The 14,064-nt window shown below is 39.4% G+C and overlaps 1 protein-coding gene across 12 annotated transcripts in view; it reads right to left on the bottom strand.

The window, feature by feature from the left end:
• arvcfb (ARVCF delta catenin family member b) overlaps positions 1-14,064 on the bottom strand; it is a 164,408-nt gene that overhangs the window by 76,470 nt on the left and 73,874 nt on the right. The window contains exon 1 of one of the 12 annotated variants that reach the window (XM_043238606.1): positions 10,722-11,368. The exons of the other annotated variants lie outside the window; for them this stretch is intronic. Within the exon in view, the coding sequence (XP_043094541.1) occupies positions 10,722-10,742 (21 nt within the window). The 5' untranslated portion in view covers positions 10,743-11,368. Of the gene's footprint in view, positions 1-10,721; positions 11,369-14,064 lie in introns of those variants that run through there. 12 annotated transcript variants of the gene reach the window in all.

Here is a 14,064-nt window from a genome sequence, read left to right as displayed (position 1 = left end):
CGCTGAATGAGCTGTCACAACATAAATAATGTTGGCAAACCCTACAAACAAGCCAGGAAAATGCTATTAGGTCTGGAAAGGTCTGTTTAGCCAAGGATAAAGGCGGCTTTGAACTATTGGCAGCATTCAAATCACTTCTGTAAAGGCTGTAAACTCAATACAGTAGCTGGTCTTAATCCCGCTCAAACGCAAGAGAGGAATATCTATACACGCTCATCTCATTGGTTAAGGATAGCCGGAACCGATTTTTTTTCCACTCTCTTCCCTTTCCACTGCCTCCATTTACCGAAGAAGCACAGCATCAACAGCTATGCAAAAAGCCACACCGGACTCCTATTTTGTGTCTGAAAACAAGGCCCTCAAATTCAATCCATGTTGAGAAGATTAAGAGGCTCTTCAGTGGCGTTTCTGCTCCATATGGCTACAAGGTGCTTGCCTCGCTCTGGTCTGAAAGAGCTTGAAATCCCGAGCCAAGGGACTGGAGTACCTGTCTCCAGGAGATAAAGGAAATACTGCCTATTTTTGGTTAAACATACATCAATGGCACAGAAATGGATTAAACTATAAAATAGGTAGTTGCCTTGTGCTCTTGGACTGATTCGTTTGCATAAAGAAGGTTTTTAAAGTGCACTGAAATTACACATGGGAACACATGAATGAAGGAATGAAGATCTATTCTGAGCTATTCTGGTGCAGGAATATCCCTAGTTCCTCTGTCAGTTCCTATATTAAAATGATTCAGGTTTTTAAACTTCCTTAATCTTTCTTTGGCTTCATTATTAAGAATAAAATTCTAAAATAAAATAACACATCAAATTAAAATTAAACATATCTTTGATATGCAGGTGGATGTATTTTGGTACAGGAATGTAATTTGTTCCTTTGTTAGTTCCTGTATTAAATGACTCTGGTCTCTAAACAGGGTCAACTTCATTAATATTTCTTTAGTTTTATTATTTATAATAAAATGTAGAATAGAATAGAATAGAATAGAAAACCCTCTTCTTAATACCACCTACTAGCAATAGAATGTAGCAAACCAGCGTTCTGCTGAATGAGATCTATTTTATCTGAATGAGATCTATCTGGTACAGGAATATAATTTGTTCCTTTGTTAGTTCCTGTATTAAAATGACTCCGGTCTCACAACAGGGATAACTTTCTCAATATTTCTTTAGCTACATGATTCAACCTACAGTAAAGCTTCAACGGGTGCTATAACAACTAACGTCACAGATTCTCTATCATAGTGGAAGCTTAAATGAAATACTTATTTTTTTTATATAAAGGCTTAACCCTTACCAGTTGCCTCACCCAGGCTTCTGTTTCAGTAAGAAATCAACAAAGCCAAGTGCGTTCATCAAACCCAAATCCGAAGGAGTTACAGAGCCTAGATTCACCTTCAAGGCTCAGAAAGCATGAAAGGGATCTGTCCTTTCGATGGAGCACTATCTGACCCGTGTGATCTGTTTGAGGGATGCTGCTGGAAGAGCCTTGCATCAGTGAGCCTGTCTTCATCATTTCAACACTCCAGGTTTGGCAGCGATGCTGAAATCAAACGCAACTCCTTATCTTAGCCATAAGCTCTGACAGACAAGTGGAGAAGAGGACGACGATTATCTGTTTTTCAGATGGCTGAATTTTAATCGACTCAAATGTAAGACTAGCGCAACATACACAGTGGAAAACACCCCACAGGATTTAACTATAAATAGCAGCCATCACTCTACTTCAGAAACGGGATTCTTCATTCATGACTCCACCACAGGCGCTTCCACGCTATAGTACAACACAGCGCACACAGGAAAATCAATTCAAACCTCATTTTACGTCTCTTAGCATTGCACAGTCTGACATTCAACATCCTGTTAGTAAAATGGGTATTTTCCAAATCATTAACGTGCAATAATAAAAAGCAGCTCAGGTGGAAAAGTGTTTCATATTGCTTCCACAGCTAAGGGCATTCTGGATTTGCCTAGAAAAATATTTGTTAATCGCTGAATAATCAATTGTTTAAAAGGAGACATAAACCCTCGCATTTTTAGCCATATCAGTAATGTCTCTGCTGGCTTCTGTACACTTTATCTCCATGAAACATGACAAGAAAATAAAAAAATGGATTCTCTGAAAGCTTATATCATCCCCAGCTTAAATATGCGCACCATACCAGATGCTAAAAATAGTCTTACGCGAGAACCTTAGCAGGGGAGATTGTGTGTTATCCTATACTCAGACTAGAGGAGATCAGTGAGAATAACTGAACGGGGCTGCTGACCCAATTCAGGCCACAAATAAGCAAAAAGCAACGCTGTGGTGGGTCCAGCGTAAAACCGCATAATGCCTCCATATTTATACATCCCCAACACGAACGCTGATGCAGAGATATGCTGGTTTAGCATGGCATAACACTCCGCCATCTGCAAAGTATGAGTTGTATGGAGGACCAAACCTCCAGAAATGAAAAATAACTACATGAATAAATAAACAAACAAACAAACAATTGTAGATAGATATAGATAGATACATTTTATTTCGTCATCTTTTTTTTTTATAACTTTTATTTCATTATTCTTTTATTTTATATGTACTTATATATATTTAAATATATTTAATGTGCAATATATACTGAAAGATCAATAATGATCATTCTAAAGCAAACAAATAATAAAGAAGTATAACGGCATGGGGGTAACAGATTGATGTGTTAGCCGCATATTATACATCAGGTGGGTCAGTATAATTATACTAGAAAATAACCATTAACCTCAGATTAGAATGTAATGCAAATCTCCCAAGCGCCAAGTACGGCGCACCAATCAGAAGACTGTTTCTGACAGCGGTAATCATTTAGCACAGACCTCCAGTGGGAAAGCTTAAGCCTGCAGGGATTGTCTGTACAGAGGTAGAGGTGTACGCACGTTACTCTTCAACTGCATCCATTATTCATTCTCATTAGCTTTACATTTATTCTAGCTGCTCCAAAGAGGTTCCTCTCTTTAGCAGAATCAAAGGAATGATATGTCCTTTATGTATCAATGATGATTACCCATGAATACTGTATGTTAATATGTATTTCCAAACAAGATACTTCAAATGGATTTCTACTTTTAATCAATATATAGCATGTACCTGAACAGTGCGCTCTTCTGTCACAGAAGTGGAGACCAAAAGCACGATGATGAAAAGGCTCTCAAAAAGCCATGCGGCAACAAACAACATTCAAGGGAAGTTCTGTTTTCTACTTTGATTGCGGCAGAGCCAAGCACAATACTATACTGCATTAAAAAAAAAAAAAAATGAATACCTTTATTCACCAAGGACACTTAATGGTCTATATTCATATTAAATACATCAAAAGGCACATAATGCCTTTGATAAGATTTCAATTTCGTTAATTCTATTTCAGTTTTTAAAACTTCATCTTCAAAGAATACTGAAAAAAGGATTTCTACAAAAAAAAATTAAGCATGAACGCCCATTTATACCAAGAATGATAACTATAAAGCTCAACACCACAGCTATAATGATAAAACCACAGAGAAATTATATTCTTGGAATCAATTTCAAAACAACTTTTTTTTCCAGCTGATGAACGCTAAAAACATTGACAGCCAATCAGAATCCATCCTGTGGCAGACAAGCATGCAATGAGAGAGACAGAATGTTGCTTTTATATATATATATATATATATATATATATATATATATATATATATATATATATATATATATATACATACATATATTATAATATATGATATACCTAACGTGTGTCTGGCTAAAGAAAGAACATGAAGAAAGAGATGAGCACCTCTTGTGACTAAGCCAAGCGAGACCAATGCAGGGCACGACGTGCACAAGAGGTCATTTACACTGTCCCTCTGCACTGCCGTTAACAGAGTTTATGGCATAAATTAGCTCCAAATGGCCTCCAACAGAATAGTAGCTTTAATATGGGGCTCTGTTGAGGCAGGAGGTGGAGGTGGAGGAGAAGAATGGATTATACTCTTAAAAGACTTTGGTAATGCAAACCAATATGGCTCACCTAGGTCTCTCTTCTAAAGCAGGGAGAGTGGATGTAGAAGCAGTGTCTGAGTGGTCTTACAGGATTAAATCTTTCTGGGCTGCAGCGTGATACAAGAGAAAGTGAAGGTCTGTGAACTGTACTTTTTTTTTTTAACTCAGAGAACTTCAGCATGGCCTCGATCTTGCTCACGCTGCATTTTGAAGAAAAATATTGCTGTTTGCCTCTTGAACTCTGTGCTTGACAAATCCACACTAAATCCTTACTCAAGCCCTCCTCCATCCAGACGCACACACAAGGCACATTCTCAACCTTTAATTTTGGATGGTCAAGCGAGCGGATTGGATTGGCTTGCCTTGCTGCGGGTTACCACAAACAATAGGCCGAGAGAAAAACAAAACATACCTCTCTGTGATCAAAAGGACTATAATGTCATTTGAATGACCTAAACAATCAAGTGGAGAAACTCGAACCTCACATGGTGAGATGGAAGGGTCTCTCTGTCCGGGTGAAAGAATGCTTGTTATGCATGGCACTGATTTTCTTTCATCTTAAGGTTTTTCCTCAGTGTCATCTCTATGTGTGATGAGATGAAAGCTTTCGTGTCCTAAAACATGATGTTGCACCTCGTCTACACAAGAAATGCAGACAATGAGATAAAACAAAAAAATAAAATAGTACTAGATTTATGATGCTAAAGTCACCACCATGAAGCTAAGGGATTCTCCCCAGAGCCTTCTGGGTGGCCCCAAGTCAAAAGATCCCACCCCCCATGTCTTTATATGGCTGTCTATTATTACTTTTGCCAATTTTATAATCTGCTGGGTTAAATAGTACACAACTCAACAAGACCCGTTTGAGATAACATTACATTCAAAGCAGCAACCCGAGCTGAACTTTAATATTTAGAGTAAGAATGAGCAATGGTAATGAAAAGGCTAATGAAAAAGCCTGCTGAATGAACAAATAAGAGAGAGGCAGCTATCCTGGCAACATCGGTCAGAGGTGCATATCTAGTCAAGGTTCATTACACAACCTTGCGTCAATGCAGTGCTTTGCACTATTGTTCCATCTGAACCACAGTGTGAACAAACGGCTCATACATCTACAGGAGAAATGGATGACATGAGTAACAATACTGAGCAAATGCAGCTAACAGCATATGACAGCTTCCCCCCTGCAGATCTGAACTGCACTATTGTTAAACCCGTTTACTCTATTGTTTCTGTGACTTATGGAAAAACTTCTCCGAAACTCTCAGGAGTCTCTCTGTCTCTCTTTCTATCTCTCTCATATATAATACTATATAAGATCAGATATAAGATATATATATATATATATATATATATATATATATATATATATATATATATATATATATATATACACACACATAAGAGGTTTATATATTTATATATAATATAATTTATATATATTTATATTTATGCATAAAAACATATATACATTATATATAATTAATAATATTAATAATTTCAAAGCCGTAAGAATACATAAAGTTGTCATTAACAATAGAGATAAATGGAACTAACAACCATATTTAGCTGACAGTGCTTTTGCAAAAACAGACCCCAGAATATAAACGCATTGTGAATTCATTGAGTAAATCCATTGAGTATGTTTGCAGTAACATCAAAATATTGATAAAATGCAGTGAATTCCCAAAAACAAAAAAACATCCAGGAAATCGCCACCCCTCCCCAAACTGTTAGAGCTAATCTGGCATGCCTGTATGTGGTGACTAGCACACGCTAAAGAGCTGTCAGAAGACATCATTAATCCCTCAGGACCATCACAGACAGATGGCATGATGGAGAACCAGCAAGCTACTTATTCACTGAGCGCAGACCATCTTTTCTCATAAAAAGGAACAAAACTGAACAAAGCTGGTCCTGGAACAGTATAGACCTTTACCAAGAGTTCAAGATCAATACTCAACCCCCAAACCCAACCTTCCCATTAGAGAACATCATTCAATAAAAATTCTAAAGAAAACTGCAAATGTAACAGACCAGAAAGTGGCACAAATCGCCACTCATCCGGGAAGCCATGTGGTCCACTTTAGTACAGCACAATATTGCAGATGCAAGGCGGGATTTAAAGGACATGACCTCCCCCTCAGGGCCTCTTACCTTATCAGTGGGGCACAAAACAGTCTATACATTACCGTCAATGTAGCCTGAAGACTTTAACAAGGACAAGTGTGAACTCAAGGAAGTAATGGCAAAGTAAGGGGGAGAGAGGGAGCATTGAATTTGCATTGAAGCTCTTAATCGATCCTTGCGGCCAAAGGTGGGATAATGTCTCCTAAAGAACGCAGATCACAGTGAGTCTATCAATCTGAGGCAGTCACAACAGCTTCATTGTGTATGAGAGGATTCCTCAGTCAAAGCTGCTAACATGCAGCATATCGTCTCTCAACAGCAGCCCAGTTGTAGAAATATTTCTACACAGCTAAAAACGCTAAAATCTATTCCGGCATCAACGTCACTATCCCTTTCCCGAATGGATAAATCTTCATCCGCTCTCTCTCGCGAGCTGCAGTGACCATTTAAGTCGGGCTAGACTGTGTTATGTGTGTGTGTGTTTCAGTTGACGGGCCGAAAAACTGCCATTTTCTCAGTGAACTAATGAAACAAAAGCAAACACACAGTGGTACAATGTTGTCCGCCAGCATCCAGCAGGCCAGTGTCATTAATCATGAGATCCAGGGGCAGAGGGCTCTTCATCCAGAGCTGTTGCCATGGCAGACCCTGCAAAAGTGTCACATATGCACCTTTCCCTCTTTCCTATGGCCTCACTGGCTGGCCGCCAGCCAATTACAGCCGTTATTCGTTAAAAAAAAGGAGGGAAAAGAATACACAAATACTGATTTGCGCATACATTTTTACCTACATATGTGCTCTTTCACATTGCCCACTCATCTCTCTCTTCTTCTCTATGTTACAAGTCGTTCGGACAGCGCTGAAAGAGGAAGAGATTCACCAGAGCTAGATATAGGAGAACCCAAACAATCTGAGATAGCACTCTGGGGCTATTCCCGCTAATCCTGTGTCGTCACCTGTTATCCTCCTGGACACACACACATGTACAAACACAGCCTCCGGTTCTGAGCGTCACCCTTCTGCCCTTTATGTTTACTGACAGGATTGTTGTGGCGCTATCATTCTAATCTAAACTATTTCATTTTTTCGCGAGCGTCCATACAAACAGACAACTACACGAGGATGGTCCACCTAACAAGCTAGAGGAAAAGAAACATTACCAAACAAACACAACAGTGGGGCTGAGTAAACAGGCACAGGAAAGGCATGATGTGTGTGACAGAGAGAGAGGCCTGGGTTCCCATGAAATGGTTTAGCTGAAAATTAGCTAGCGCCAACACATCTACAACTTAATATGGGGATCTGACTGATGGTTAATCATACAAATTGGTGCAAATGTGAGAAATATCAAACCGTAAAGTTACTCAAGACCATAAGTAAACACAAAATGTATCAGTCAGCCTGTTTACTAAAGAATATGGTAAATGTATCATTCTAATAGAGACATTGTGTGACAAAAAAGTAAAAAAAAAAATGTTAAAATAGTACATAAAAAAGAGAAAAGCAATAATAGCAAAAAAAAAAAAACACTTTGTCTCAGTTTCCACTACATCATTTGTCAAAAACCAATGCTGTTCATAGGCCTAACAATAAATACGGGATTCAGATCGACTTAATGAGAGATAAATAAATGAATGTATAATGATATTATAGGCCCGTTGAGGGGTATAGAGGCTAAATGCTTCATGCTAACAAATATTCAGCTCATTAACACACAATCTTCTCGATTAGCACTTTTGGAAACAGCTTACCGAGTGTGAGAACAGACATCCATCTGAAAGGGTGTCTGACTGAATAAGACTGAGCAGCCAAGAAGCAAGAGGCAGTTTGACAAGGGTGTTATGGAAGGGTCAGCTGGTGCTGCTCTGTATCGCATGAGAAAATGCAGGCAAGTAAAGCAGGTCTATATCGGGCACGTAGTCAGCATGCCAACTGGGTTACTGGACAGCACAATGTGATGGACGTCCTGATAGCATGCCAAACTTTCACGGCACGTCCAGTGTAACACAGGTACCCGTGAGCCAGCACAAGTGTGGTTTGGCTGCTGCTCCAAAATCAGCTGCAACTTGGCATCTAAAGGGCATCAGATACTTAGCGGAGATGAGTGGTTAGGAGGCCCGGTTATTATCTTAAAGCCATCACCTCATCCAAAACTCTGGCACCCACTCAAGAGGTGGAGCAGATCTTTGTTCTGTCATGCCAGCGATTCTGAAATGCCCTGATTTGGACAGCACAGCTGCAGTGGGACATCTGGAGCCTCTTCGCCATGCCTTCCTACTCCACCCCGGCCTAATAAACCTGATGGCCTGGATGAACACAACAGCAGAGATCTTTTGGGTCATTGACATTTACAGCAGCATTCACAATCACAATCAGCCTCTTCTGCTCTACATGTCTTCAAATACTGATCCCTGGTACAGTGAATGGCCAAGGCTTTATAAAAGCGAGGCCTGACAGGAAGGTGAATGAAGAGGAAGAGAAAGAACCACAGAACTAATGGGGGTTAAAACAGTTCACTGAAGTTTGCACACTCAATTTTTCCCTGCATAAACTAGGCAAATAACTTCTGGAAATACCAGCAAAACTTAAAATAAGCACTCTGGGGATAAGCAAACAGCGTACAATTGCTGTGGAAGTCAATAGTCTCCGTCTAAATGAAATGTAAATGGTTTTTTGAAAGAGAAATTATTTTTCTGTCTAGAGATGGCTGGTTCAGTTTTGATGAGGGTAAATCTCTTTTGCAGTAACGGCACTGCCTCCCTCCGTTAAAGTATCAGACATTTATATTTAACTCGGGCAGGCTGATTCACCCCATAGTAATTGAGGGTTGAGGATGGTAAGCTCAGCTGGATTGGGAGTCACTGTAACACGGCCGCAGGGCATGTCGGTTAGGGAAAGACATTGCAGGCATTTACTTTTGGTCTCATGTGTGTAACACGTGTGAACATGAATGTGTATCATTTATAGAGATGTCGAACTTCACACTCAAGATGCATTGCAGAGTGCCAAAGTAGAAGAGCATCCAGAAGACAGGAGTTGTAAAGCAGTCAGTATATATTCCATAAGAAACACTGACTGGTCAAAAATAACAAAAAGGCAGTTCAAAACACCACAGAAACTGACTTTCATTGTATAAAACAAAACAAAACACAATGCTAAATAAAATTAAATAAATAATAATTACAATAATAATAATAATTTTATAATATAAAATTTTAAATAATAATTAATTTTGCATTTCATAGTAGAAAAAAGGTCATATTTTATTATGACACAAATAAAATCATGACAGAACTGTTATTTTAAAAATAAAACATTTAAAAAACAAAGCGAGATATCACGTACAGTGCAGAAAAACATTAGGCTTTGAGACTTTTTTAGATGTTTTGAGACACAACCAATAGAATGTCACAATTACACACATTCACAGCTTCTAATACAAAAAGTGGTGCAACTGTTTAGAGAACTTATGTCTTCACACTCAGTGGCTTTATCTAACAACTAAGATGACAGACAACAACATCAACTGTGTCAGACTCTCCAGCCGAAAGCAGAGCCTCTTGATCTTGTGTGACACGTCTGACCTCACCGTAGCAGGTGCTAGTCTTAAGGAATGCTCTGAGGTGAGCGGAGGTTAGACAGAGCATGCGGTGAACCCCAAAGAATGGCAAGAATGTCCATCCTGTGGAGGTAGGGGTTCACGGACGGAGACGCTGCAAAATTCGGCGCCTTCAGACTTTGTTATGCTTAGCGTATCTTAAAATGCAGCTGCCTCTCCAGTGCCAGTTATGTAGCACCAATCATCCGTGAGACAGCCATGAACAGATTAACACAGCCAAACGGATGGTTGAAAGAATGTCTTTTCACAAAATTCATTAGCTCAGAACCCATTTGAGCACAAAAACTGCCCGTCCCTCTTTGTTATTCACATGTCCTAACTGTCCGACCTGGCACATTTTTAGGGCATGGAATGACACAGCACTCTTTCGGGAATGAGTCTTTAGAAAATCCCTGCATGCCGATTAAAAAGTACATTCCTTTGACCTCCTCACAGCTTTGCCAGGCAATGTGGTAGCTCCAAAACAAAGAAAACAAACAGTTGACCACTGATGAGTCCGGTGCTGGGGAGGAAGGGAGGGAGAAGAGGAAGCAAAGCAGTAAATCTTCAATCAGGGCTTGTTTGCATCAACTTTACTGATTATTTTGTCTCTTTCAAATCCTGAAGGATCCTCATGTTCACCTAAGTTTAATTGTTAGATGCCTTTACGTGCTGCTGGTCGTTATGAGAATGTTACTGACAGCTGAGCACAACTGAATCTGAATCAGCTCTGGAAAGATGTGTACTGAATGTTGACAGTACGCAGCATGTGACCACAACAGTATTCAAGATGCGACGTGTTGATATTCGACATCAAAATGCAAGATTAGTAAAGCAGAATAAAAAGAAGGTATTCAGAACCCAACCACTAAAGAGCAGGAAAATCAAGACATCATTTAAAAACAAATACACTCCAGCAAATCAACAGCAAACAGAAGAGAAAGGAGGATGAGAGCGAGTGAATCCCCAAACTGACCTGCTTCACTTCAGCCGGCATCACGGAAATCCTGTTTGGTTAAGCCTCTGGGAGAAACGCGAGGAGAACAATATTCTCTCTTGCGAGTGGAGTTTGTCTGTCTGTCAGTCAGTCAGCCTTTCGTTCCTTATTATGCGAATACGTCCGGTGAGAACCGAGGCAGCTCAGAGCCACAGAGCCATCCTTTCCCAACGGTCACATGCACGAATATACTCCGTCTCTCTCGTCTTCTTACGTCTTCTCTCTCTCTCTCTCTCTCCCCTTCTCACACACGCTCTTTCTAACACATGCTCGTAATCCTCTCAGGGACAGAAGAAACCCGCCTCCTCCGTCACCGAGCGAGGATGCTGCAAACGTTAGGGCGAATAATGATTTTAAAATGAGGAGAGATGCTCTAGACAGTCCAATGAATCCTTCAATAAATTCAGGAATCCGGCTGAAGAGAACCAAAACAAAACAGCTCACACACAGAGAAGTGGTAGGAGGGGAAAAAAAAGTTGCCCGGTGCTGGAACAAAACCCTCGGGGTAGACTAAGTGAGAGGGGGGCGGACGGGTGTAGAGGACGGGGAGAGGGGGGCTCTGTGTGCGCGTTTGAGTGAATAGAATCTTCCCAGAAGGCAGTTGCCCTGTTCACAGCGTAGAGTTTTGTACTATCATTCTCTCCCTCTCCTCACCGAGCATCTATGCAGACAAGGGTCAGACGGATTGTAGGGGGAGGGGGCTGACAGACAGACGCAGCTGGAGTGGAAAGAGAGAGAGAGAGAGAGAGAGAGAGAGAGAGAGAGAAAGAGAGAGAGAAAGAGAGAGAGAGAGGGAGGCTCCACCCAGCCAACATGCCAAAAGAGCATGAGCCCTGAGAGGGGGGCAACTCTCCACAAAACTTTGTTATTTTCCTTTTTTTTTTTTTTTTTTAACCCATACTCTCTCTCTCTCTCTCTCTCAGCCCATTCTTTTCTCTTTCAGCTTTTGTCCTTTTGTCCTTCCAGCCAGCTAAATATGAGAAAGGAAAGGAAAGAGGTTGCAGAATGATTTCAGACAGCATTCAGCAACTGATAATGTGAAAGAATTTTAATCCAAATCTATGAATGGCTTTACCACAAAGCCGGACGGAGGGAGAGTTCAGGGATGGGCACTTTACACTCTAGGTGTCAAACTCATTTTAGGTTGTGGGCCGGATACAGGAGTTCTATTTTTAATTGTTGGACAGTGCAGCGCTTGTGGAAGTAATAAAGTAAGCTCTAGAATCAAATGGGTTAAATTAAAGGGCGCAGGTTGAATTTCTTTATTTCATTACCCAGACCTTTTGAACGGTAGCCATAAAAACTATGCCAGAAAATAAGTAACAACTGTAACACTTTGGAATCATTTCTCACTATTAACTAGTTCCTTATTAGCACTTATAAAGCACATATTTTGCATGACCATATTCTACAACCTTAAACCTAAATCATCCTGAACCTTATTGAGACAAAAGTTGTAATTATTGGTTTGTTAATCGCGAGAATTAGACCTTAAAAATCAACTCAGTGTAAGCAGCTGAATCCTTAGCCATCTACATCTACATCTACATCTACACCACATCTCACATCCATCTTTAACTCTAGCACTCCGTATTGTAATTGTAAAAACAAATTTTGCAAATTTTAAAGCTTGCTCTATTCTTTTAAATATCTATCCATTTTCTTAAAATATAATATAATAAAAAATAAAACCTTGCTACGTGTATTACGTTAAGCTGAGACTTTTTATAGCGCCTGTGTATCTTTTGATTTTGATTGCTTACTCTGTAATCATTTGTAAGTGGCTTTGGATAAAAGGACCTTATAAATGACTAAATGTAAATGTAAAATGTATCAAAATAAATGACTAAACTTCTGCTTATTAAAATAGTTTAATTGTAACAATTTTTGTTTAAATTGAAGCAAATATTAAAAATGTCTGACAGCTGCATGGCAATCTCCCACCTACCCTTACCCAAAGTTAAATAAAAAAAAAAGAAACCACAGACCTGCGACTAATTTGTAATGAAAAGTCCGTCTCTTAGACAATCGTAACTTCATGAACTGAATCTCACCAAGAAACTCCAGATTCGAGTGCAAACTCTGAGAAGAAATGCTTCAATAAACTGTCAAAGCTGAAGACATTCCACCTCTGAGCTCGCACACACTTTACTTAAAAACCGAATCCTTCTCAAACTTCGAACAACAGTCAGCGCAAACACACCCCCGTACTGAAGAGCATCATGTCTTATCTAGCAGTAACAGCCTGAATCTGTTTGCAGTCGGCCTGAATGAATTTGCTTCTTTTTCTACTGCAGAGTCTGACACCAAACAGACTGCAGAACGCCCTGTGGTCGCTGAACAGTATAAACACGTCAACAGAAAAAGCGTTGATAAATAAATAAAACGAAAGTAATCAGAACGATTTAGCGGATTCAGGCCTGATGAGGTACAGCGATGGAACAGACACCGGGAAAGGTTAACGTGGACTACTGCAGAGAGAAAGACAAAAAGAGAAAACAACAGATAATGAAACCAACGAGAAAGATACGCAACGTACATGTACTGTTTTAGTCTCATAAATATATTTATGAGCGCTGAATATTTGAGAAGGATTTTGCTCAAAAGGATGTGTGATGTTTGCTTAGGTTTGCAGCACTCCCAGATTTGGAATGTAATGAATTTCATCATTAGAAGTTTTCAAAGGTGGCGACTCAGCAAAGAGTACATTTTAAACGGATCACCTTTGTAAACGAGCACTGATTATATTTATAAAAAAATAAATAAATCTGGGACTGCAGACTAGAAAATAAACATGCAATATTGTTTCTCTTGATATGCTTGATCAAACACAAAGTTCTGTCAGTCCTGGTTCTTAACAACAACACAGATCTGGTAAATGAGATCCTGAGAGAGAGCATGAAGAGTCAAGACTACAAAAGGGAAAATGCGGAGCATAAAACTTAGCTTTAAAGGAATAGTTTCACCAAAAATATAAATTCAATCAATATTCACCTTACTTGTTCCAACCCAATTTACTTTTTTTCTGTGGAATATATCCTGGCCATTTTTCTTCTCAATATAATGGAAGTGAATAAAGACAGTTAAGTTGTTAAGCTCCCAAAAGATGCAACAATCACCATAAAAATAGCATAAAACTAGTCCGCATGACTTAATGTTCCAAGTTTCCTACAGTCAATCCAAAATACTCACTCAAAATTTAATTTTCTCTCCATGGTATGTTCATATTATAATCAGCAATGGCAGATCCATGAAGAATCACTCTACTGAGTTGGATCTTTTCGATTAATCCACTGATCCAGTTCAAAGAATAGGTATGACT

The sequence above is a fragment of the Puntigrus tetrazona genome, chromosome 5 (assembly GCF_018831695.1).
Source record: "Puntigrus tetrazona isolate hp1 chromosome 5, ASM1883169v1, whole genome shotgun sequence".
Lineage (NCBI taxonomy): Eukaryota > Metazoa > Chordata > Actinopteri > Cypriniformes > Cyprinidae > Puntigrus > Puntigrus tetrazona.
The sequence above is the reverse complement of the archived record's forward strand: the minus strand, read 5'-3'. Positions and strand labels throughout refer to the sequence as shown.